The sequence below is a fragment of the Spermophilus citellus genome (genome assembly GCF_964194105.1).
Source record: "Spermophilus citellus genome assembly, chromosome: 13".
Taxonomy (NCBI): domain Eukaryota; kingdom Metazoa; phylum Chordata; class Mammalia; order Rodentia; family Sciuridae; genus Spermophilus; species Spermophilus citellus.
In genome coordinates this window covers 12,320,843-12,344,611 of record NC_138193.1, presented here as the reverse complement: position 1 = coordinate 12,344,611, position 23,769 = coordinate 12,320,843, and the positions used below count along the sequence as shown (strand labels likewise).

The 23,769-nt window shown below is 44.4% G+C and overlaps 1 protein-coding gene across 1 annotated transcript in view; it reads left to right on the top strand.

Annotated features, from left to right (window-relative positions):
* LONRF2 (LON peptidase N-terminal domain and ring finger 2) overlaps nt 1-23,455 on the top strand; it is a 42,878-nt gene extending 19,423 nt beyond the window's left edge. Inside the window, exons 4-12 of the mRNA XM_081264859.1 lie at nt 2,403-2,555; nt 3,256-3,457; nt 3,832-3,931; nt 4,200-4,314; nt 7,855-7,976; nt 9,089-9,247; nt 12,428-12,590; nt 16,613-16,762; nt 19,333-23,455. Coding sequence (XP_081120985.1) covers nt 2,403-2,555; nt 3,256-3,457; nt 3,832-3,931; nt 4,200-4,314; nt 7,855-7,976; nt 9,089-9,247; nt 12,428-12,590; nt 16,613-16,762; nt 19,333-19,527 — 1,359 coding nt within the window. The 3' untranslated portion in view covers nt 19,528-23,455. The remainder of the gene's footprint in view (nt 1-2,402; nt 2,556-3,255; nt 3,458-3,831; nt 3,932-4,199; nt 4,315-7,854; nt 7,977-9,088; nt 9,248-12,427; nt 12,591-16,612; nt 16,763-19,332) is intronic.
* The last annotated feature ends 314 nt before the right edge of the window (nt 23,456-23,769 follow it).

Here is a 23,769-nt window from a genome sequence, read left to right as displayed (position 1 = left end):
TGATGAGGTTCGTGCATCTGGCAGCTTCTAATTAGATGTTCCATTTATTGAGACGGTGTACAGTGTGCTTGGGTAGTGCTGCAATGACGGCCCACGGGAGACGAGGCTAGGTGACCGTTTGGAGCAGGGGAGGCAAAGTGCTGTTTCCTAGAATTTCCAATTTCAAGTACCACAACTTGCGCAGAAGTCCTATCAAGACATCCTGAGATACGTAAAATATACCAGTTCAGCTCAGAGGTTGGCCTGTAATTTCTAGCTCTGCCTCACCAGCATAATGCAGGAGTACGTGCTCTTCTGCTCGTCTCCGAGCACACTTCAGGTAGGAATCCACGCTCCTAACAGCCTGCACACTGGTGCCCTGGCCTTTACTTAGCACCTCCAGGGCCTGAGAGTTTTTGTTCCCTGTCAGCCTGTCTCTATTTTAACACTCCTGGGAACATCGACCATGTATTTACCCTGTCGTTTCTTCCCAGCAGTTCTGCTTTTGTTTTCTGGAGCAACATAAAAATAAATCGGTTCTTCCTTCAACAGCTCAGACCACTTTAGATATTTGAGAATAGCTGTCTTCTTTGCCCTCAATCATTCTTTGAACCAAGCCTCCTTTACTCTTAGAACAAGGTCACGAGGGTTTCCTCCTGGATGTGTTCTGATGTTCTCCAGAGTTGAGCATGCACACAGGACAGGGACAGGGGGTGAGGCATATTTGTTTTTAGCCTGACAGCATCCCCATTGGCTCCTATTAGACGTGTAGGTAGCCACAAGGACCTAGGTCTGTGGTTTTCTTTTTATGAGAACTTTCTAGTAACATTTTTATCCGTTTTTCCAAGTGCAGTCGAGTGGTGTTTGTTCGTCCTGTTCAGTTTTCACTTGCTGGGTTCTGACCGTCGTTTCTCACTTGTCAGAATGATGTGGAGTCTTGAGTTGGCTATTTCAGCTACCCCTGCCAGCTGTCTCCCACCTACAGATGTCATCAGAAGCTTGTCTTCTCCCTGCTGATCCTTACACAAGCCTGGCAGAGATGGCAGCCTGAATGCAGTGAGATGAAGCACGTTCACAGAGCTCTCAGAGCCAGAACTCGGTCTTTGGACCCTGGTCTGCCCGTTGCTTTTTCAGACATGGGGTTTTCCTCGTGGGCACACCATGGTGGGGGATGTCAAAAGAGCATTAGCCCATCGATGCCCGTGAAATATACTCACACCCCTGGCAGGTCTGCTGAAGCCACTCAGGGCCAGGTAGGACCCGACGGCCTGGCTGAGGATGCAGCTGCTCTCTGCTAAGAGATTATGTTAGCTTTTTGTCACTGGGACCTGAATATCTGACAAAAACAACTTAGAGGAGCAGAAGCCTATTTTGGTTTATGGTTTCAGAGGTCTCAGTCCATGTTCCACAGACTCCATTGCTCTGGGCCGAGGTATGGGCAGCACATCATGGAAGAAAGTTGCTCAGCTCTGGCATCCAGGAAACAGAGAGAGAGAGACAGAAAAGCGCCAGGGTCAGCTATAATCCCCAAGGCCATGCCCCCAGTGACCTACTTCCTGTAGCCACACCTCATCTGCCTACAGTTAACACCCAGGAGTCCATTCAGCTACCAGTGGGTTAATCCATTGGCAATTACTCTGCTAATTATTTGCCTGAAAGCCCCACCTGCACCCTGCTGCATTGGGGACTGTACTTTCAACACAGGAGTGTTCGAGGGACATTTCAGATCTGGACCATAACAGAGGTCATGCATGGGTTCTGGTGCACTCGCCTTATAACATGAAGGACTTTGGGAGGGGGCTTTGTTTAGATTGCATTCACTTGTCTTTCTTCACTGAAGCCATTGGATTCAGCTGAGATCACAGGGTTTGGCAGAACCACCAGGTGTCACTCAGAATGCCTAACCGGCAGCCCCTGCCCTCTCCTTCCCCAGTGATAGCCCCTGGGCTCATGAGCCGGAGTGATGGCCCTTTACCTCCTCTGCTTTCCTGGCTGGCTCTAGTGGTTCTGTCATAAGTAGAACTGTCTTCTATTTATGTCTCAGTCCCATAGCTGGTCACAGCTTAGACTAACGTGGGACCCCCCCCTCGGAAGCCTCTCTACTGCATTTTTCTCTTATCTGTGAGAGTTTTAGGGGAGTTTTAATGTAGGAGGTATGTAAGGACCAGACAAAAGGAAATTATGATCTCGTATTTTATCATTTGTAAGGCTAGAATGGAAAGGGATTAGAAGCTGAAATGCTCAAAACATGGTGATTTCGAAAACGTTTGCATTTTAAAAGGTTGACAAGGAATAAGGTGATGATTTCTTTTCAACATTCTAGGCCTGTTTGGCTGCACTGTTCCTTTGAATCTTTAAAACGTGTTACATATATTTCTAGAAGCATTTTACAGTACTTCTCTCTCTCCTTGGCCATTTTATAGGCAGTGTGTGAGGTGTTTTTTCCACCTTCAGAAAATGTACGTCAGCACACCAAGGCTTACATCCAAAGCAGAGCAAAGGCTCCGTGTCGTGGCCGGAAAAACAAGCCGCTGCCACCACAGTCCACAGAAGGTGGTAACTCAGGGAGTCCTGAGGTAGGAAGCCCATGTCCATCAGATTCCCCTGATGAGACACTGCACAGGGTGTTTGGAGGTCGCGGCGTCACACTGGTTAGAAGTGAGTCATGGGAGGCTGAGGCAGGAGGATGGCAAGTTCAAAGCCAGCCTCAGCAATTTAGTGAGGCCCTATCTCTAAATAAAATGTTAAAAGGGCTGGGGATGTGGCTGAGTGGTGAAGCACCCCTGGTATCAAAAAAAAAAAAAAAAAAAAAAAAACGTTTCATGAAAGCAGCGTAGCTCTTCAACCCAAGAGTTGACTCTCTTAAATGTCAACAAAAATAATGAAAGTGATTGAAGATTGAACGGAAGAAACTCTGCAAAAGCTTCAAACAACCAAAACACCAGGAGACCTGAGCCTGGGGTTATTTTGGCTTGGAGCAAAGAAAGCAGCGGGATGATTTGAGTATGTGATCTATGATTTATTTATCTTATGTGTATATGCTATGTACATGTATACAGAGAGTGGTGTTCATTCACTGTGCCTCAAAGAAACTATCCTGTATATTACCATAAAAGTGCAAAGATCCTCTTATTAGTTGATAAATGAAACTGGTTATGAAGGGATAGTCTCAACCTTCGTTTTCCAAAGGGTTCTAAGGCAGATTCCTGTATGATTTATGCCTTCTATGCTGTGATATCGTGAATATTGAGGATTCTTTTTTTCCTATTTAACCAGAATGCATCTGAGAAAACTGACGTCTTTCGAAATGCCAATTCTTCGGTCTTGTATTTTATACTGGGTCTACACTTTGAAGAGGACAAGAAGACATTAGAAAGCTTACTGCCAGAGAAACCCAGCACCGGCTTAAAGAGACAGCATCCGGATGATACGGAGGATGCTCGTGAACTTAGTGCCCCTGGAAAGATTCCTAAGAAAGGTCGGTAGGCTGTGTTCTCATCATGTTATATAATCCAAAACGGTAGAACATTAGTGTTTGATTAATTCTACACTGGTAAAATTAACAATGAAATGATTATCTGCTCTGAGGCATAGTACATTTTAGATGGCAAGGACTTTGTAGTCCAAAATAGCCAGAAAACTTAGGTACAATTTTAACATTTTTTCATGCTTACAGTGCAGATAAATGATTGCTATCTACTAACTAGACAGCAGCATTCCTGCCCGGCATGGTTGGTTACATTGGTGTCATACATGGTGTCCAGAGGAGATACTCCCAGAGGATGCACTCCCAGAGGATGCTGTTGTTCAGATGTTTAGGGTTTTAATGAAACCGTTTTTTAAACTTTTCAGATGCAGATGCCTCACCTGAAAAGAATGTGAACTCTAAGACAGGAGAAGGTCCAGAGCTCCCGATTGATGTAACTGACTTTGAGTGTGCCCTTTGCATGAGGTAGGATGGTGTAGAATCTATGTCGTTCTCTCATAAATTCAGCCTCCCAGAGCCTTACACCAAAATGCAATAGGCTGTTTTACTAAGGAAATGATATATACTTAACTCACGATTGATTCGTTTTTCTAAAAACTCAATGCAGAAGATGGAAATGGGCATATATGACCTCTAGAACACTAAAGGAACTGCATGGGGCTCCCTTCTAAAACAGACGGTTGGAATGTCTCTTTTGGACGGTTCTGCTGAAAACCCCCGTGTTTCTTTCCAGGTTGCTCTTTGAGCCTGTCACCACGCCCTGTGGACATACATTCTGCCTCAAATGCCTCGAGCGCTGCCTTGACCATGCCCCACACTGTCCGCTGTGCAAGGACAAGCTTTCGGAAGTAGGTACAGTTCGTGAAACGCAAGGCTGCTTCTCCTCCCGTCCTTTGGTAGATCCATTTCCTGTCCTGCTTTGCTCCTACCTAAAGAACATCAGATTTTTCTAATCAGTGACATGACATTTTCCACCTCTTTGATTAATCCAAAAAAAAAAAAAAAATGCAAGGAAGGGTTTGATGTAGAAACAGCTCAATTTCAAGGCAATTTTCAGGCAGAAATTACAGTTGGCAGAGACTGAACAGGACTGAACAGGACTCAGAGACTGAGTCCCCACGGCATGCTCACTAAATGGTTGGGATAAGATCGTGAGCCCTCGGCGCGTGGGGGCGTGCTCTGCCTGGCCTCCTCATAAGAGTTCGGCGTGGGGGGAAGAACTGATGATTTCTGACTGTTCCTTAGTCCCTTAGTGCCCTCACCATCTGTCAGTTGTCATAGTCTTTGGTTGGAAATCAAAACCAGCAACACTTAAAGAGTCTACAGGGAAGCTGTTGAATGATATTTAACCCAACAAAAGCTACTAAATCCATTTACATTAGGAATGGAAGCAAACGGAGAGTATCTCAAAGCTGACGGTCTCCTGATCGCATCCTTAAAGAGTGACTCTAATCACTGTGTCCGATGCTGGTCCTCTGGGAGCCACTGCTCTACATGGAACACGTTATTTACCCACTTGGGGTGGCAAAGGGACTAAGAATAGAATATTTGCTGTTATTGCCTCCCAGAGATTTTTACATGCATTTTTAGGTAGGATAAAGTCTTGCTTTTGTCTTTCATAAATGTCCAGATTCTCTATTTTTTTCCTCTCTCCCTCTCTTCTTCTCCCCACCCACTCTCATTTGGGATGGAACCCAGGATCTCACACATGTTAAGCATACGTTTTACAACTGAGCTCGACACCCAGCCCCCAAAATTCATTTTTTGAAAACTGACATGATAAGAGTAGATATTATACTGAAGCCAATTTTTAGATAATTGTAACCTTTTAATTTACTGCCAAAACTTGTTAAAATGTTATAATTGAAACCTTTCTAAATCATATATACATAATTTGTTAAATTGCATGCATACTAAATCTAAATTCCTCAGGGTTCTCGTTATGAATAGCAATCATTGTACCATGCACAGTGTGTCATGGCACTAGGTACGTTGAGTCTACATGAAAGGTTCCTTAGGTGGGTCCCTTGAAGTCCTCCCCCTGGGATTGCTGTCTCTTCCAGCGAACAGAAGCATTTGCCCTGATGACTTATTGGACCCCTTCTTCCCTGAGCTGGGAGCTTGGAGTCCTGGTATCATGAGAGTGAAATGTACACCTCTGTGGCCACCACTTGTAGCATAGACCTTTAATTATCTCCACATTTAACACTGCCTTGTAGGGGCCTGTGTGAAGTAGTGCCTGGAGATTGGAACTAAAATGTAAGCTCCTTAAGGACAGAGACTTTGTCTTTTTTTTTTTTTTTTGTACCAGGGATTGAACTCAGGTGCACTGAGCCCCATCCCCAGCCTTTTTTATACTTTATTTAGAGACAGGGTCTCACTGAGTTGCTTAGTGCCTTGATAAGTTGCCAAGGCTGGCTTTGAACTTGAGATCCTCCTCCCTTAGCCTCCCAAACTGCTGGGATTACTGGTGTGCACCACCTTGCCAGGAAGAGACTTTGTCTTTCTTTTTTTGCACCATATTTCTAGAGACCCAGACATACATTAGAGCCTCAGAAATCTTTGTTGAATGTGTGAATGAGTGATTATATACAGGCTATCCAGATATCCAGTGTTCCAGAAATTAGAATATAATACCCAAACTAGAATTCAAAATCATAATTTGATCTTTTTTCAAAGCAGAGGTCACTTCCTGAGCTCTGACTTCCTTGCATGAATTATCATGAACATGAATCATCTGTTATATATACGGCTCTGCAGAAGTTTTGGTTTAACATAGTACCAAGTAAAGCAAATTTTATCTCATTCTTCTTCAGTAAAAGGGTATCACAGACTACTAATTTATAAAATGAATTTCGAAACACTTATGCCCTTCATAATGACAGTCATGAGGCAGGTCTGTGAGTTAAGTGGAACTGGTTTCTCCCAGTTCTCGGGTCGTGGCAGTGCTCAGTCGGTCATCTCTGGGGGTGGAGCTCCTAGTTATCGGTCAGTCACGGAAACTCAGCTCATTTCACTCAAGGCAACAGGGACCTAGCGGTGTGTCTGGGACTGCCCTGAACCTAGGGTGTTAGCAGTCTGTGGAGCCAGCCCATGTCCAGATATGCAGTCAGTTACCAAAGAGCGAGCAGAGCACGGCCTGCAGGCCTGGGCCTTTGCTGTGCTGCGAGGCCCTGCACTGGCCCCTCCACTTTGCTGAGACCGGCTGCTTCAGTGCAGCAGGGAGAACACCTGTGAGAACGCACCTGGTTTCTCTGATGCTCCTGGAGTCATACCTGGTGTGTACGAGAGTGCTGGCGGAAAGAGCCGTGGGCTTTCTGCGCATTTGCCTGAAGTGAAGCAGTGCAGCGGATGTGCCCATCACAGGGTGCGGCTGCTGAGTCACACAGTGACCCTCCGACCCACTGACCCTGACACTCTCTTACTCATCGCCACCTGCCTTCCCTTTAAGCCAGCTCCAGCTCCTCTGACCCTCACTCCTTTCCCAGTTCAGATTAAGCCGACTCTTCGCCTTTTGCGTGAGTCCTCATGAGTAACACGCCGAGGCTGGAGAGCCTTGGGAAGATTGGAAATGGGGGTGGTGATGGTCTGGATGTGAGGTGTCCCCTGAAAGCTCACATGTGAGACCAGGCAAGAAGGTTTGGAGGAGAAATGATTGGGTCATCCTAAGCCTCATCAGTAGTGAATCCCTGGTGGGACTAACTGAGTGGTGGGGGGTGGCTGGAGGGGGTGGGATTCGGGTGTGGTCGTGGGCATATATTTGTATCTGGAGAGTGGAGCTTCTCGGCTCCCTGATGTGAGCTGCTTCCCTCTGCCACACTCTCCCACCTTGATGCTCTGCGTCACCTGGAGCCCTGAGGAATGGAGCCGGCCTTCTGTGGACTAAGACCTCTGAAACCAGGAGCCCTCAAGTAAACTTGTCCTGCTTAGAGTTGTCCTGGTCAGATCGTTGAGTCACAGCAGTGAAAGGCTGACTAAAACAGGTTGAATTCTCAGTCTTCATTTGGATTCAGAACATGAGGAGACGTTCCTAATATTTTTCTCAAGTAACTTCCGTTTTTCGTTTTCCAAGATGATTGCTTTTTTCATATTTTTCTTTCCCCAACATATCACCCTCCTCTTTCTTTTTTTCTCATGGACGTGGTATTTGATTGACAGTGTAGATGCCATCAGAATTGGAGGTGCCTCCGTCTTCCTGTAGTCTACCTATTCCTGTCCTATACCCACATGGAGAGGCTATCTCTGCCGTGTCACAGGCGGACCCAGTGTCCTTTCTGTCTTCCCAGAGACTCTATCCTTCCCCTTCCCCGCTGACCTTCAGACATGGATGGTTTGGTCCTCTAGAATTAATTAATATTTGGTATCATTTAACCTTTTTTTCCCTACAGTTGTTGGCAAGCAGAAATTTTAACATAACTATTCTGGCTGAAGAATTAATATTCCAATATTTATCGGATGAATTGACGGATCGGAAGAGGATTTATGATGAAGAAATGTTGGAACTATCACAGTAAGTACTCATGCTATATCTACTTGCTTTTAAATTCAGATTAAAGAAAAAAAATGCTTGCTACTCTCCGCTTTGCCTTGGATTCTGGTTGGTTGGTTGGTTGGTTGGTTTGTGGCGGAGAAGTTTCTTGGTCTATAAATGGGACAGATGCTAATTGCAAAATATTTGTGGAAATATATTGCAAGGAATTATAAGAAAAATTATGTAGTAATACAAAATATTGTAGTAATTCTGTAATACGAAATTATGTAGTTGCTTTTGTATCTAAAGAAGTATGACACTGAATTTTTCCAAAGTGAAAAGACAAAGTTCATAGAACAAGAAGATAGTAAAGATCTTACCATTCTTACACCCTCCTATTTAAAACTCATTGCTTTTGACTACTATCTAGCTTTTGCTTTGATTAGAATTTTTTTTTTTTTTTTTTTTTTGTACTGGGAATTGAACCACTTAACCACTGAGCCACATCCCCAGTCCTTTTTATACTTATTTAAAGACAGGGTCTCAATGAGTTGCTTAGAGCCTTGCTAAGTTGCTGAGGCTGACTTTGAGCTCATGGTCCTCCTGCCTCAGCCTCTTCAGCCACTGGGATTACAGGCATGTGCTACTGTGCCCCCCTGATTTTTATTTTAATTTTTTAAACTAGGACTTGAACCCAGGGGTGCTTAACCACTTAGCCACATCCCCAGCACTTTTTATTTTGATTTTGAGACAGAGTCTCACTAAGTTGCTTAGGGCCTCACTGAGTTTATGAGGCTGGCCTTGAACTTGTAATCCTCTTGCCTCAGCTTCTGGGATTACAGGTGTGCGCCACCGTGCCTGCTGATTAGTATTTTTTTGGAGTAGTCAAAAGCTTTAACTCTGTTTCCAAATAAAGTAATACTAACGCATCATGTTATCTCTCATCAATTAAATAAGCCAGAGTTGGCAGGACACTGGATGAGCAGAGAACTTTCTCACGCTATGCACTGTGGCTTCTGTTTCCCATTTAACACTGAAGGGTTTGTTTTCAAGATGAGAGGATCAGGATCGATTGCTGTTTTGGTAACCAGTCCACCCTTGTCTTTCTGACAGCTCGCACATCTAACTTAACATTTCCCCTTGCTCTGCAGTCTGACCAGGGACGTGCCCATCTTCGTGTGTGCCATGGCCTTCCCCACGGTCCCCTGCCCACTCCATGTCTTTGAGCCCCGCTACCGGCTTATGATAAGAAGATGTATGGAAACTGGCACCAAACGATTCGGCATGTGTCTGTCTGCTGAGCATGCCGGGTAAGAATGGTCAGCATTCCAGTGGTCCTGATTAAGGGCATGCTGTGTCTTCGTCTTATTAGACAACAGTGTGAAAATCTCCAGTGACTTCCATTATACCAGAGAGTGTGAGTTCATGGCCATCCACAGTGTGAGCCCACCCTTTCCACCTCATCCTGCTCCTCTCAGCCATTGCACTTGCTGCTCCATGTCCACGTTGCTGGCCCTTCTCTGGCAGCTCGTGCTTCCATACCACCAGGTCTAGAAAAGTGGATGCATCCTCCATGAATATTGTCTCTGTTTCCACAGCTGTAAACATGTGCCATTAAAGACCCCACGGCACTTGGTTTTACTTCTCTGTCTTTCACGTCAGCTGTCTAGGGAGGAAAGGACAAGCTGGAGGATGTGACAAGACAGCAGGCTGCTTCTCTGTGGACTGATTTGGAGACCAAGGTCTCTTCTTACCCCTTAGGGACTTGCCGGCTCTGCATGAGCCTGGTGAGGCCACCACATCCAGGTGCTCTCTGGTAGAAGAGGCACATCTGCTTTGGGGGGATGGAACCCAGGGCCACTTTACCACTGAGCCTCATCCCTAGCCCTTTGTTTTTTATTATTCTGAGACAGTGTCTCACTGAGTTGCTTACAGCTTTGCTATGTTGCTTAGGCTGGCCTTGTGCTTGCAACCCTCCTGCCTCGGCCTCCCGAGTCACTGGGATTATAGGCATGTGCCACTGTACCTGGTGCCACATGCACTCTTAAAGGATTCTGAGGGAAAAGGGCCATCTCATTTATGCTCATACCTGTTGTGAAAGAAGTTGGGAAACACAGTCTACCCCTGGGCCCAGGAAGAAGGGGACAATGGATTTTTAAGACCACACACGTTTCCACCATCAATACTTACAGATGAATCTTTTCTTTTTAAATGGAGTTTTTACTTTATTTGTATATTTTTATGTGGTGCTGAGGATCGAACCCAGGGCCACACACATGCCAGTCAAGCGCTCTACCACTGAGCCACAAACCCAGCCCCAGATGAATCTTTTTTAAAAAATACACATAGGACTTTTGTGGAGAAATTCTAAAAGTTTATTGAAGTATGTTTAAGAAGCTCTAAATAAATGGAGAAAAATACCATGTTCATGGATGCAAAGACTCGATGTTATAAAAGGCCATTTCTACTCAGATTGGTCTATAAATCCAAAGTAATTCCAGCCAGCATCCTAGAAGGGTTTTTGCTTGTTTGGGTTTTTTTTTATCATGAATTTGCTCAAACTGTTTTAGAATCACTGTGGGGAAACAGAAGACCAAGCAAGATCAGATAGTTTTGAAGAAACCAACGAGCAGATGAGAGTACATTCCTGTAATATCAACTTGATAAGCCACAGTAGACCAGGGAAACAATGACAGAAACAGATCAGCTCATATGTGGACTCCAGAGTGACGCAGTTTGGTAAAAACAAACAAAACAAAAAAAAGAGGAAGAGGACGAACTATTCATTAAAAGGTGCCTATAAAATTAGTAGGTAATGGGTAGTCCAAATAGGGCAACAAAAATCTCTTCTCTACCGTTCACCTTATAACTATAAACATCAAACACATTCATGTTCTTAATGTGAAAAGCAAGATATAAAAAGCTTTAAGAGAAAATATTCAGAACTATCTTTACAGTCAGGACAAGGGGAAGATGTTTATATTAAAGGCTGAGGGTACATAGCACAGAAGGGGTTAATTAGTATATATTAAAATTTGCTCCATCAAAAGTCAAGGAAAGCAAAATAAAAAAGTAGCAGGAATTCCACCAAGAATATGGAATATGAAAAGAATGTTATTCCACCCAAACAACAAGAGGAACCCAGATAAACTACTCAACTTATATTCCTTGAATCCGTCAGCAGAGATTGCTCAGGGCGACCAAGAAGGGAGACAGGTCCCTCCAGGGGAAGAGGGGAAAAGCAGGAGGTGACACAGTGTGTGATAAGTGTTCAGCTAATTTTTTTCTTTCTTTCTTTTTTTTTTTTTTTTGATCCAGGGATTGAACCCAGGGATGCTTTACCACCATCCCCAGCCCTTTAAAATTTTTTTTTTAATTTCGAGATAGGGTCTCGCTAAATTGCTGAGGCTGGCCTTGAACTTATAATCTGCCTGCCTCAGCCTCCTGAGTTGCTGGGGTTACAGATGACTTATGTGGGCAGGCATGAGAACAGGGATGCCCTGGGAGCTGCAGACACAGCCTCCTGTCCTCAAACAAGACCTGATGCTGCGCAGTGCGACAGGCTCTGCTGCTGAGGCAGATGTGGGGGAGCCTCTGAACAGAGGCTGCTTGCTGATAACTGGGAAGTCAGCCCTCCCTTGAAGGCTCTCTTCAGGTGGCCTCCGGTACCCCAGGGCTGTGGTGAGATCCTCCTGTTGGATAACCGGGAGGGAGAGTTTCACCAGATCCTGGAGCGGCTGTGCAGCAGGACTCACAGGCTTGTAATCCTCTCCCATCTTTCATTTGGAGATGTGTAGTAAAGCTGTTCACTTGAAGACTTTGGAAGCAGATAGCTTAGGGTTCAGACCTTAACTTTGGATCTTGCTGTGACCTGAGCCTCCCTGTTTTGGGGCGTCTTGGGTGAGTGCGTGGTATATACTGCTGTGTGCGGTGATGACTGTCACTAGGGTGCAGGTGCTAGGTATAGTCGTGGGTGTGAGCGGGATCTCCAGGGGAGCTGTGGAGTGCGGGTGGATGGACCCAGGACCATCCTGGGCAGCCCCGTGTGTGGGGGAAGGGTGACACAGGAAGGGCGCTGTCAGGACTTGAGTGGTCCAAGAGGACAGGGAAGAAGAGAGATCTGCAGAGTCGTGCTGTGGAGGGGCCAAATGGGAACATGCCATGGTTCCTAGCCGTGCAGAGGGAGTGTGTGGGAGTGGAACCCCCCATGGGGCCTGGCCAAGGGGGCTGAGGAGCCACGTTAAAGGTTCTGTCTTCCCACGTCTCTCAGGTCCCTCCCAAGCACTAGCTTGTTTGAACTGCTGAGGCCCAAGGACCCTGGCACCTGCAGCCACCAACTCCATAGTATTTAGCGTCCAGCAGAGTGGTCACCTGCAGGGCTTTTATGGAGAGGACGTGGGCTTCGCACTCCCTTTTAAACCCAAACGTTTTTCGAGGGAACATTTTAAACATTTTAAAAATAATGGTTGTTTCTCCCCATGTGCCTTAAGGATTTCCGAGTACGGCTGCATGCTGGAGATCAAGGAGGTCAGAACCTTTCCTGATGGAAGCTCAGTTGTGGATGCCATCGGAATCAGTCGGTTCCGAGTATTAAGCCACCGTCACAGAGATGGCTACAATACGGCGGACATCGAATACCTGGAAGATGAAAAGGTGAGGCTCATTTTCCTAGTGTATTTCCTAGAGGTCAGTTACCTTTTTTCACTCTGCGTCCCGGAAAGGCCTGGCCGGGTTTTTATTCACAGCATTGCTTATTTCCTTCTTCATCCAGCCCTGAAGTTGTTCATTCTCTGGGTGAAGTATTACCTGGGTTGGGGCTGGTAGAGAAATCTCTTACTGAGATTCCTATGTGGAGAGACTTGTACGCCACCTGCACATCGCAAACTGGGTTTGTGATTCCTCGTATTCTCGCCCAGGGGCTGGCAGACTTTTCCTAGAAAGGCCAGATTTTCAGTTGACCCTCTGAATCTGAGTTCTGCTCCCTGGATTCAGTTGACCATGTGTCAGAAACATTGTAAAAGCAAAATTGAGTCTATACTGAGCATGTATAAACATGTTTCCTTGGAATCAGTCCCCAAACAGCACAGTATAGCTGGACATGGTGGTGCACAGCTCTAGTCCAGCTTCTTAAGGTGCTGAGGCTGGAGGGAGGATCTCTTGAGCCTACAAGTTTGAGGTCAGGCTGGGCAACACGGTGAAACCCTGCCTCCTAAAAACAAAAACGATGCAGTGTAACAGCTGACTACATGGTGTTGGCATTATAGTAGGTGTTATAAGCCATCTAGAACTGATTTACAGTGTGTGGGAGGATCTGTGTGATTATATGCAAATTTTGCGTTATTTTATATGGATTTTGATATCCACAGGGGGTCCTGGAACCAGTCCCTATGGGATGACTGTACTTTAGACTTTGCAAGCCATGTGCTCTCTGTTGCAGCTACTCAGCTGCCTGGGAGTGTAAAAGTAGCAATAGGCCATATGTAAATAAGTGGGCACAACAACCAGCCTCCAGTAAAATGTTATTTATGAAAACATGATGGTGGAAGGCATTTGACTCACAAGCAGTAGTTTGTCAGTCCCTGTTCCTCGTTACTGGTTTAATCCAGAATGAGCTGTAATGCAAAACAATAGCCTTAATTCACAGCTAAATATAAAAGACTTGAGTCTCTTACCCCTTAGCAATTATTTGTCTAATTTGTCAAAAGAAGTATAAATAGCCAAAAATTATATTTAAAATGCTCAACATTTTTAGCTGTTAGGAAATGCAAATCACAAGTACATTGAAATTCCATGTCACCCCAGTGAGGATGGCTATGGTCAAGAAAAATAAAGAAATATTAGAATGCAGGGAAAAGGAACCATTAAACACTATTGATGGGAATGCAAATTAGTACAGCTACTGTGGAAAACAGTATAGAGGGTCCTTAAATAACTAAAACCAGAACTGCCTTATGATCCAGCTATACCACCTCTGGGTACATACCGGCAGGAATCAAAGTCAGCATACAATATATACCAGCACACCCATGTTTATCATAGCATTATTCACAAGAGCCCAGTTATGGAACCAGTCTGAATGCCCATCAAGGTCCATTTCTACGTGATGGAAACGTTCTCTGTCTTGTTTAGGTTGACGGTTAGACTGGTGTACACAGTTGACAAAATTTTCTGAGGCAAATAATGAACAAAGAAAATACGGTGCAATATACAATGGAGTGTTATTAAGCCATAAAAAAGAGTGAAATCATGTCTATCATCTGTAGGAAAATGGATGGAACTGGAGGTCATCCTGTTAAGTGAAATAAGCCAGACTCAGAAAGACAAGTATGGGGGCTGGGGTTGTGGTAGAGCACTTGCCTGGCATGTGTGAGGCACTGGGTTCAATTCTCAGCACCCAGATAAACTAATAAAATAAAGGTCCATCAACAACTAAAAAAATACTAACAGCAACCACAAAAAAGTATTACTTGTTTTCTCATATGTACAATTTGGGGCAGGGGTGGAATATGCCATGAAATGAGAAGGGATAAGAGAGGGCAAAAGGGAGGGTGGATACAATCAAAACATGTTATATGCAGATATGAAATTCCACAAAGAAACCTGTTATCTTGTATAATTAGCATGTGCTAATAATTTAATAAAATTGTTAAACCAATGCTTAGGTGAAAGAAGAATTACTTGTTTCTAATAGAAATATCAGGACACATAATTTGACAAATTAGCAAAATGTTTTGAAGAGATTTAAGAAAAAAGACTTATGAGAATATCCATAAGAGTCTTATTAATAGCTAAAAGCTAGAAGCAGCCCAGATCTCAACGGGTTGATAGATAAACAAGTTTGGTACATTTATATAGTGGAATACTACTCAACAGTAAAAAGGAATAAACAACATGAATGAATCTCACAGACATTATGCCAAGTAAGAGAAGCCGGCCTCAGGAAAAATACCAGTATTTAATCTACATAGGCAACAGGCGCAACCATCACTATGGGTATACTTCCAAGTACAGGCAAAACTAGCATCTGGTAATAAAACTCAGAAAATGTAGGATGGATTTTGTAATCTTTCTACATGATGGAAATGTTCTCTGTCTTGTTTAGGTTGATGGTTAGACTGGTGTGCACAGTTGACAAAATTATCTGAGGCAATTAAGAGTTGCACATTTATTTTTTGGTATATAAATTATACTGTAACAAAAAATGTTTTTAATATTTAGAAGGAGGAAATTGTTGGAATCATTGTATTCTTTTTTAAAATTCTTTGACATTTGGAAATGTGGAAGAGTCTGTGGTCTTCCGTAGAAGTCATGTTGGGGATGATGATGCATATTCATGTAAGTGGATCCACACACCCAGTGCACCAGGCCCCTCTCCTCCTGCTGGGTCTCTGCTGTCTGGCAAAGGAGCAGAGCACGGAGCCAAACTCCAAGGTCACTGGACCACAGAGCTACATTTGAAGACCATGGCTGAAAGTGATAGTCCTCAGGGTCTCTGTGCTTTATTGACCGATATGGATGACAGCTTTTATGTATTTGTATTTTTTAAAAATTTTTTTTTAGTTGTAGATGGACACCATATTTTTATTTATTTATTTTTATGTGGTGCTGAGGATCGAACCCAGCGCCTCACACGTGTGAGGTGGGCGCTGTACCACTGAGCTACAGCCCCAGCCCTGTATTTATATATTTTTAAATGGCTCAAATAGTAACAACATGAAATAAATTTAGAGTTTTTTTTTTTTTAAAGAAAATCCACCACCACCTAAGAATCTTTGATTTTACAAATCAAGTTTAGGAGGGCTATTTGCATAACAGTGTAATTCCTCAGTCTCATAGATAACTGGAATTTTATAGCCAGAAAGGACCTGAATGGTTTACTTCCATTTTACAGATGAGAAAATTCTACCTTAATGAGGCTGTGAGCCTGCTTAGAATTTACCCATGTTTAAGTCAGTGATGAAACCAATCATCTAAACCCAGGTCCCAGCCCACTGTTCTTACCGGTTCTTCTGACGAAGGGCTGAGATGGAACTGTAAGACACTGGACTTGACAGTGAGATAGATACCAGAAGCCAAGTGTTCCCGCTGAGCCCTAGCTAATGCATGAATGAGGGGTTGCTCTATTGTGTCTTTTGGAATACAGTTTGCTGATATGGACTACAGTTTTTAAAATGTTAAGTTCTTTCACTTGGTAATTCTATTTCCAGGAAATTCTCCTGAGGAAATAATACTTCCCTCACCAAAAAAAAAAAAATTGTTTTTGAATATTTAGATTCAAAATAAAAAAGTCGAAAGTGTCTAAATCTATCTTATGTAAAAAAAAAGTTGAAAGTGTCTCAATCTATCTTATGTAAATGGTTAGATTACAGTATATCTCAAGTGTATGATTACATGCATCCATTGAAAATCATTCATCATGTGGAATTGTGCTTATGTTAAGAGTCTTAAGAGGAATAATCATGCAATCAGTAGCTCTCAATTAGGCAAAAAGAAATAGTGCAAAATTTCTTTATTGAGAATATACCTTTTTTTATGAAACAGTCGTGAATTATTGAAACAATAAACGCCACAAATGCACTTAGCGGATACGGCAGAGGTCGCTAGCTGGAGCAGACGAGTGGAGGGCCACATACCTCCTGAGTTATTAAAATGGCTCTCTCCTTTTCCTTGGCCAGGTGGAAGGTCCGGAGTATGAAGAACTGGCTGCTCTTCATGATTCTGTTTACCAACAGTCCGTGTCCTGGTTCGCATCTCTTCAGGACCACATGAAAGAACAGATCCTAAGTCATTTTGGGTTAATGCCTGACAGGGAACCTGAGCCTCAGGTATGGTCTCCTTTTCCCTTCTTCATGCTCTGCGTCCTGCTATACTGTGCCGAGACACATCACTCTGATGGAAAAATTTGGCAGCACAATGCTGTATATTCCATTCACTGCTTATGGATCCATTCCTTTATTAACAGCCCAAGAAAGCCCTTAGTATGGGCATCTTGTGCATTGAAGGAAAAAAAGTGCTTTCTATCAAGATAATTTTTTTTCTAACAAAAACCCTCCTGTTCTGCATGGCCGCCAGCTCCTGTGCTTTTGCTTTTCTCATGAACACCGTAAGACCTGGATAGCGGTTTCGTCATTTTGGCACGAACACGGTGTTTTCCACATGATGTTTCCTCGTTCCTAGCAGGTGTTGAGTCAGCAGGGAGACCCCCGTGATCCTGGTGAACTTGGAAGCCTTATTTCCAAGTCCTTTGTGGGACCCAGGCATCATGAGCTTTCTCTGGTACTTCCTGAAAATGATTTTTGGGTAAAGCTGGTTTTTTAAGCAGTAAATGGGCCTTAGGGTTTTGGAGTATTTCTGCGTGCACATGACCTCCTCGTTTGGGTGAGGCTGTTCAGCAGGGATGATGTAGGATTGTGACTGGCACAATATAGTTCTTCCCATCTGCACATGGGCATCTGTCTATCTTATCATGTGTTTGGGGTTGGAGGTGGGGGGGGGGGTAGGACCAGCTCTCAACAGGTTTAGTGTAACATCAGTTACCTCTTGTCTTTCCCCCATTTATTTATATCTTTATCTTATCTCTTGATGAGGTTTCTAGATTTTACCCTCTGGTTGAGTTCTGTGTTTTCCAAACTCAGGAGAGAGCTTTAAGAGCCAGAATTGCTTCCAAGTCCTACCCGACCGTCCCTTCTCACCTAAGCCCTCTTGCTCCTCCGTGCTCTGACTCAAGATTCAGAAAGCAGAGTGATGAGATTAACTTGCCAGGAGCTGTGAGTCATTCTTTTCCCAAAGGCTTTTTCTTATCAACCCAGATTAATCTTTAATTGGTAGATGTGTTCGCTTTCTTTTACTGCTGTAGCAGAAGATCACAAATGTGGTGGCTTAAAGCAATGCAAATGGATCGTCTTATATGTTAGTTTTCTATGTCAGAAACCTGACGTGGGTCTCACTGGGCCCTGATCAAATGATGGCCATATGCATCGTTTTCAGGAGATGTTGAAGAGAATCTGTTTCACTGCACTTTCTGGCATCTGGAGTCTGTTGGCACTCTTAGCTCATGGCTGCCTTCCTCCGTCATCAAAGCCAGGGACGTCACATCCTGTCCGCTTCTTCACAGTCACATCTCCCTGACCCCAGCCTGGAGAGGCCCCTTGCACTGGGCCCACTAGGAGACTCTCCCACCTTGAGATCCTAACTGCTCCACATGTGCGGAGTCCCCTTTGCCGTGTGAAATGCCATGTTCACAGGTGTTAGGATCAGGTTGTGGGCATCTTTGGAGGGTGTTATTCTGACAGCACAGAGGACTTTAGGTAGTATGCAGGAGGCACTTTTATTTTTTATGTGCTATCCTTCCCATTAGGCATGTTGTTCAGTTTTTTCCCACTCTAAGATGAGGAAGAAAGAGAAAAATGTGAATTCATTTAGGTCATTTTCCTACAGCCCCTGTGTTGGAAGTCACCACAGAAGGGTGGGTCACGGTCCTCTTGACAGTGACTTGGGCTTCCCCTTTGGGCTTTGGCCACAACGTTATTCCTAATCCTCTCATGGAATCTGCTCCACCCTAAACTAAAACCACTCCAGAGTTCACCCTCCCTGATTCCCAGTTGGTATTTTGCCTGTCTTTGGAGTAGGAACGGAAGAGAATCGGAGACCTTGGAAGCAGAGAGACAGGGATGTCTTGGGTCTAGTATCAGGAATATTGGAAATGAGTTTATGAGCAGCTTTTGCCTAGAGCTCAATCCAGAAGTACCTGTTTGATTTTGTTAAAGAAAGGCAATCATATGCATATACGCAGGTATAGGTGTATGTATTTTTTTTGTATATATATATACACACACACATATATTTATTTCTATAAATTTATATAAATTTGCAACATGTGTATGTGTATAAATTCACGATAGTTCCCACATGTAACATGTCTATATATAAATGTTTTATGCATATTACACATTTGCCACATTGACTTTATTATAAGATTTATTTCCTTTGGCACTCAGTCTTATACACATGCTTTTGTAGCCTTTATAATATCATGCTTTATGGAGCCTGCTTAAAACTTACAAAACAGTAGCACTGGACACTGGACCGTGGAGGTCACACTCGTGGCCTTCTTCTCTGGCTGGTGTGTACTCAGGAGTACAACTCATCCATGGCATTCCCCTGTGGAAGGGCCATCTCTTAGCAGGCTCTTTGCTTCGTGAGTCTCCCCACCTTTGAGCAGGTAACATTGGACTGTGCAGTTTGAGGATGAATGAATTGTGAGTTGGTCCTACAATAATAGAAGGTGGCATCTAATTTTTGCTCACATTTGTTGGTTAAACCAAAACTATATCAGGGAACAGGTGTCGGTATATTTTAGGCCTCAATCATGTGTTTCTTCTCCTTCCTTTTGCAGAGCAATCCTAGTGGTCCTGCCTGGTCCTGGTGGATCCTGGCAGTGCTGCCGCTGGAGCGCAAGGCTCAGCTGGCCATCCTCGGCATGACCTCTCTGAAGGAGCGCCTGCTTGCCATTCGGCGAATATTAGTCATCATCACACGTAAGATGAATAGTCGCCAAGAGGTGGTTAATAACAGGGAAAGAAATAATTGATTTTCTCTCTGCGTTGAGGTTTCTGGAATTCCCTGTACTGCCGTGAGTGCTGGGAATGGACAAGCACCCATCCCCGCCACTGCGCTTTGTAAAATGCTTGTCGATAAGGTTGCCAAATGGAACTCTTGCCAAACGCTGACTCCTGCTCACTAGTTGCAAGTCTGTGCCTGGTGGAATCTGACCCAGTACACAGTGAGCCTGAAATTCACATGGCGCCCGTGGTTGGAAAACCACCTCGGAAAGTCTCCTTGAAGCCAATGTTTCAGGAATGCAGTTCACTGATAATACAGGGCACCGCGTACAACTCACAGGAAGCAAAGGTTTCACAAGGATGGAGGACTCCATTCCTGAGGAGGATCTGGCTCTGCCAGATGGAATCGAAACACGTCAGTGACCACAGACAGCCGTGGGGGGGTGGGGGATCGTGTTTTAATCTGGAAACAGATACTAGAGCACAGGCTAACCAAAAAAATGCGCTTAGGCTTTGTGTGTCCCTGTGAAGTTATCTGTGAAATTAAGGAATCAAACCATTGTCCAGTGCAGTAGCCAAAATTAGTCCTTCCCCAAGAAGTAGCAGTTTTGGGTAGAACTGTGTTTCACGTCTTGCTGTAGTCCCAGGTGTCGTAAACTGCATGTTGCAATCCAATGAATGTCAAAATACAAGATGTATCTCGGATATAGAAAAGTCTGATAATAATCTAGTTAATTTGAGGCTATATATTTATACACACTCAATGAACAGTAAGCGAGAGTACGTTTAAACTGTATGTGTGTTGGGATGTCAGACATACCGCCAAAGTAGGCCAGAGAGCCCCTGCAAGCAGAGCCCTGTCTCATTGATTTAATGGATGCTAAGCATTTAGGAGACAGTCCACTTCTCTACGAGGCTTTGCATTACAGGCTAGGCCCATCCACAAATTTCAATTTACTATCCATCCACTAATATATGAAGATGTTAAAAAATTGCCATGCCGTGGTAATCTGCCTGTTCAAGGGAAATCAACCAGAATGTACAAGGAAAGAGAGACTGGCATGGGATGTCAGTGTTCAGCAAATTTTTCTCCAACATCAACCTAAATTTTTATTATATCGGTTTTATGTTTATCAGACCAAACATTATTTATCAAAGAACAATAGATGTACCTTGGTTAATGCACAGGGATAACTATTTGGGGTACCCAGATGTTCCCGCTGTTCTACCCAGCTGGTGCAGATAACTGGCTTCCTAGATTGTGAGGCACACGTTCTTAAGGATGATGAGAACTAATGAGCAAATGACAGCTACAAGTTCTGCCTCATTCATTCAGAGGATTCAATTGTTTCAGTTTTAAGAAATTTTTCATAGTACAAAAATTTTGATGACTTATCACTTCATCAGTTATTTTACTAGCAGGACATTATAATCATTAATTTTTTTATTGTAGGACTTTTCAGTAACTACAATTGCTTCATTATGGGAGTTAGAAAATACTAGACTCATTCAACTTAATTATAAGGAGAAAGTATTCACTGACCCAGTGTTTCAAATGCTGATTGTGAATCTCAAATCTCATTTTGAATGTGGTTTAAAGGCAGCTTGGATTTCTAGGAGAGTGTATTAATTCATGCATTCACAATAGTACTCACATTTCTAAGGCATGATGACCTAATCTGACCACTTCAATAAAAAAAAACTGATTGACATGCCAGGAAACCTTTAGTAGAAGTGATTCATGAAAATTAATAGGTATCAATCATTGTCTGTCTCTTTTTGGAAAAAAAAAAATCATAACTTTGTTAAGGATTCTTTTGCTCAATTCAAATGGAAATTGGAAAAAGGCAAAGGGCCACTCCCTTAGTTCTAGTGCTCCAACATCCAGGTGCCAGTGACTCTCTGCTCTTGATGTTCATGCTCCAGGCTTTGAGTGCCAGCGATTCTCAGCTTTTAGTGTTCTAACTCTGAGCTTCAAGTGCCTGTGGCTCTCGTATCTCAGAGTAGCCCTGTTCCCTGAGTGCCCGTGCTTCCCAACAGCTGGCTTTAACAGCTCTTCTAGCTGCTGCTGGAAACTCCTCAGCAGCCAGAGTTAGCAGCTCCCAGCAGCTCTCCCAGTGTGGGGCTAGCAGCTCCCTACAGTCTCCCATGGCTCTCTGCTCTCAGCCTTTGTCTGGAGCTCGTCAGCAGTGATCTGCCTGTGAGGCGTTCTCAAGGCTAGCAGCCCTGGTTACCAGCTCTTACCACGACCAGCTCAGCCCACTCTACCCAAGATAGAAATCATCTGAATAAGTCTTTATTGGGGCTTATGCTGCAGCAAAGCAGGCAGAGTGGTGAATGGAAGTCCCAGACTGGCCTGATAAGACTGAGAAAAGTGCTGCTTATGTAGCAAAAAAAAAAAAAAAAAAAAAAAAAACAATGCTCACGTGTCCACAGTCTCCTGCCTACTAACCTAACCAGACTTTCTTCAGTCCTGCCAGTCTGCATAGTTGTACTGGCCCAGCTGTCATGGAGGAGTGGTGCTCCTCAAAGACGAGAGTGAGGACATCTGAAGAGTAGGCAGAGATGTCTGGGGTGGTTCAAGGATGTCCAAGGCTGCCCCAAGTAGAGCAGTCTCCTGGAGTCATGGAGGCCTCTGGAGCAGCCGTCGCTATCGAGACAGCTCTGTTGGACTGTCAGAGAAGCAGCCACTTGATTGACAGTTCCTGCAGTTTCCATGGTAACCATAACAGCTGCATGACAGCTGCCGGAGTGCAGAAGTAGCAGCAGCAGCAGGTGGGTTGGGCTTCAGCTGCTGTCATGACGACAGGCAGCCAGGCTGCCAAAGTTGGGGCCCTCTGATTGATAGCCTCTGTCATTCTGAGGATGCAGTAGGGCCAAGATTGCTGACACTTTCTATGGCTCTTTAGGAGCCGTAGCAGTGTCAGTCACAGCCCATCCAAACTCAGGTGCCCCAAGGATAATAGCAATGGTTCCTATCTGACCCCAGTCTCTGCTGCAGCAGGGAGGGCATGACGCTGTCAGTCAGCCCAGCGGCCAGCCACTGGTGTCTGTTGGTTCCTACCAGCCTCGGGCAGCGTCAGTATCAAAAACAGAAAGAAACGGCGGAAAAGAAATTCTCTTCAGGGAACATTGGTCCTCCTTTCTGTCTCACCTCAATCCCGTGTCACAAGAGTCGGTCACTGCTGTTTCCACTTGGAAGTTTCTAAGTCACCACAGAATGACCGCCGTTTCCCCGGCAGCCTTCTAACCCAAAGTCTCTGTGCTGCTAAAGCCTTTGGAAGCTCCTGCTTTCTCCTCCTCACTTGCTGGGTGTCATAACTCAGGCAGCGCGAGGAGTCAGAACCGCTCCTTCATTTCTTCCCAACTCGTCTGTCTTCCTCCGATCAGTGAGCGCCCGCACGGCAGTGGTGACGCAGATGACAGCAACGCACGTCCCTGTCTGCTGACACCAAAGGAGACTGAGTGTGAGCACCCCGCACTCCTTCTCCAGCATCAGTCCTTCACACGGTGCCCAGTAGGCAGAGATGGGTCCTCACCCAGCCCTCGCATGACAGTGTCCAGGAAGTTGAACGGGGATGACCGCAATCCCTGGTCCCATGATAAAGGAAGCATCCTTTACAAACATAAAAAAGAGGCCCAACTCCACTTTGCTACAGATCTAGCTCAGAGCAGCACAGTCTGCTTCCTCCTCCCCAGCCTTCTTCTGCTTTTCTGTCAGGAAAATGTCCCTTTTAAGGATTTCTCAGGAGATGATGTCAACTCTCATCGCAAGTGACGCTGCCCCCCCTCACACCAGGGTAAGAGCAGGCAGGAGAAGCACCCGTGTGGGGAGTCACTTTCTTCCGGAGATGCTGCGCACTCTGTTAGGTATTTTCCCATTTGTTCCCCTGAGTACCCTGACTCATAGTGCCATACCTGCCTGTCTTTGAGCTGCAGCTGGGATGCGAAGAGGCATATCCCATCCCCTGGGCCTCTCCATCTTCAACGTGGAAAGGATAGTCCCTAAAGTTCCAAATGAAGATTTTTTAAAATTAAGATTCTTTTCATGAGCTACAGTGATTTTTTTAACCAGTTCACATGTGAAATTCTACAGTGTTATCCCATTTGTATAATCATAAATGTGTCCCTTTTTTCTCACAAATGGCCTTACCCCCAAAACCACCAACATGATAAATTGTAACTCAGCCATTATAGTTTCAATCAGAAAGGTCTAGTACTTGACCTAGCTATATTACATAGGATTTTTTTATATTTTTATGTTGCTTTTT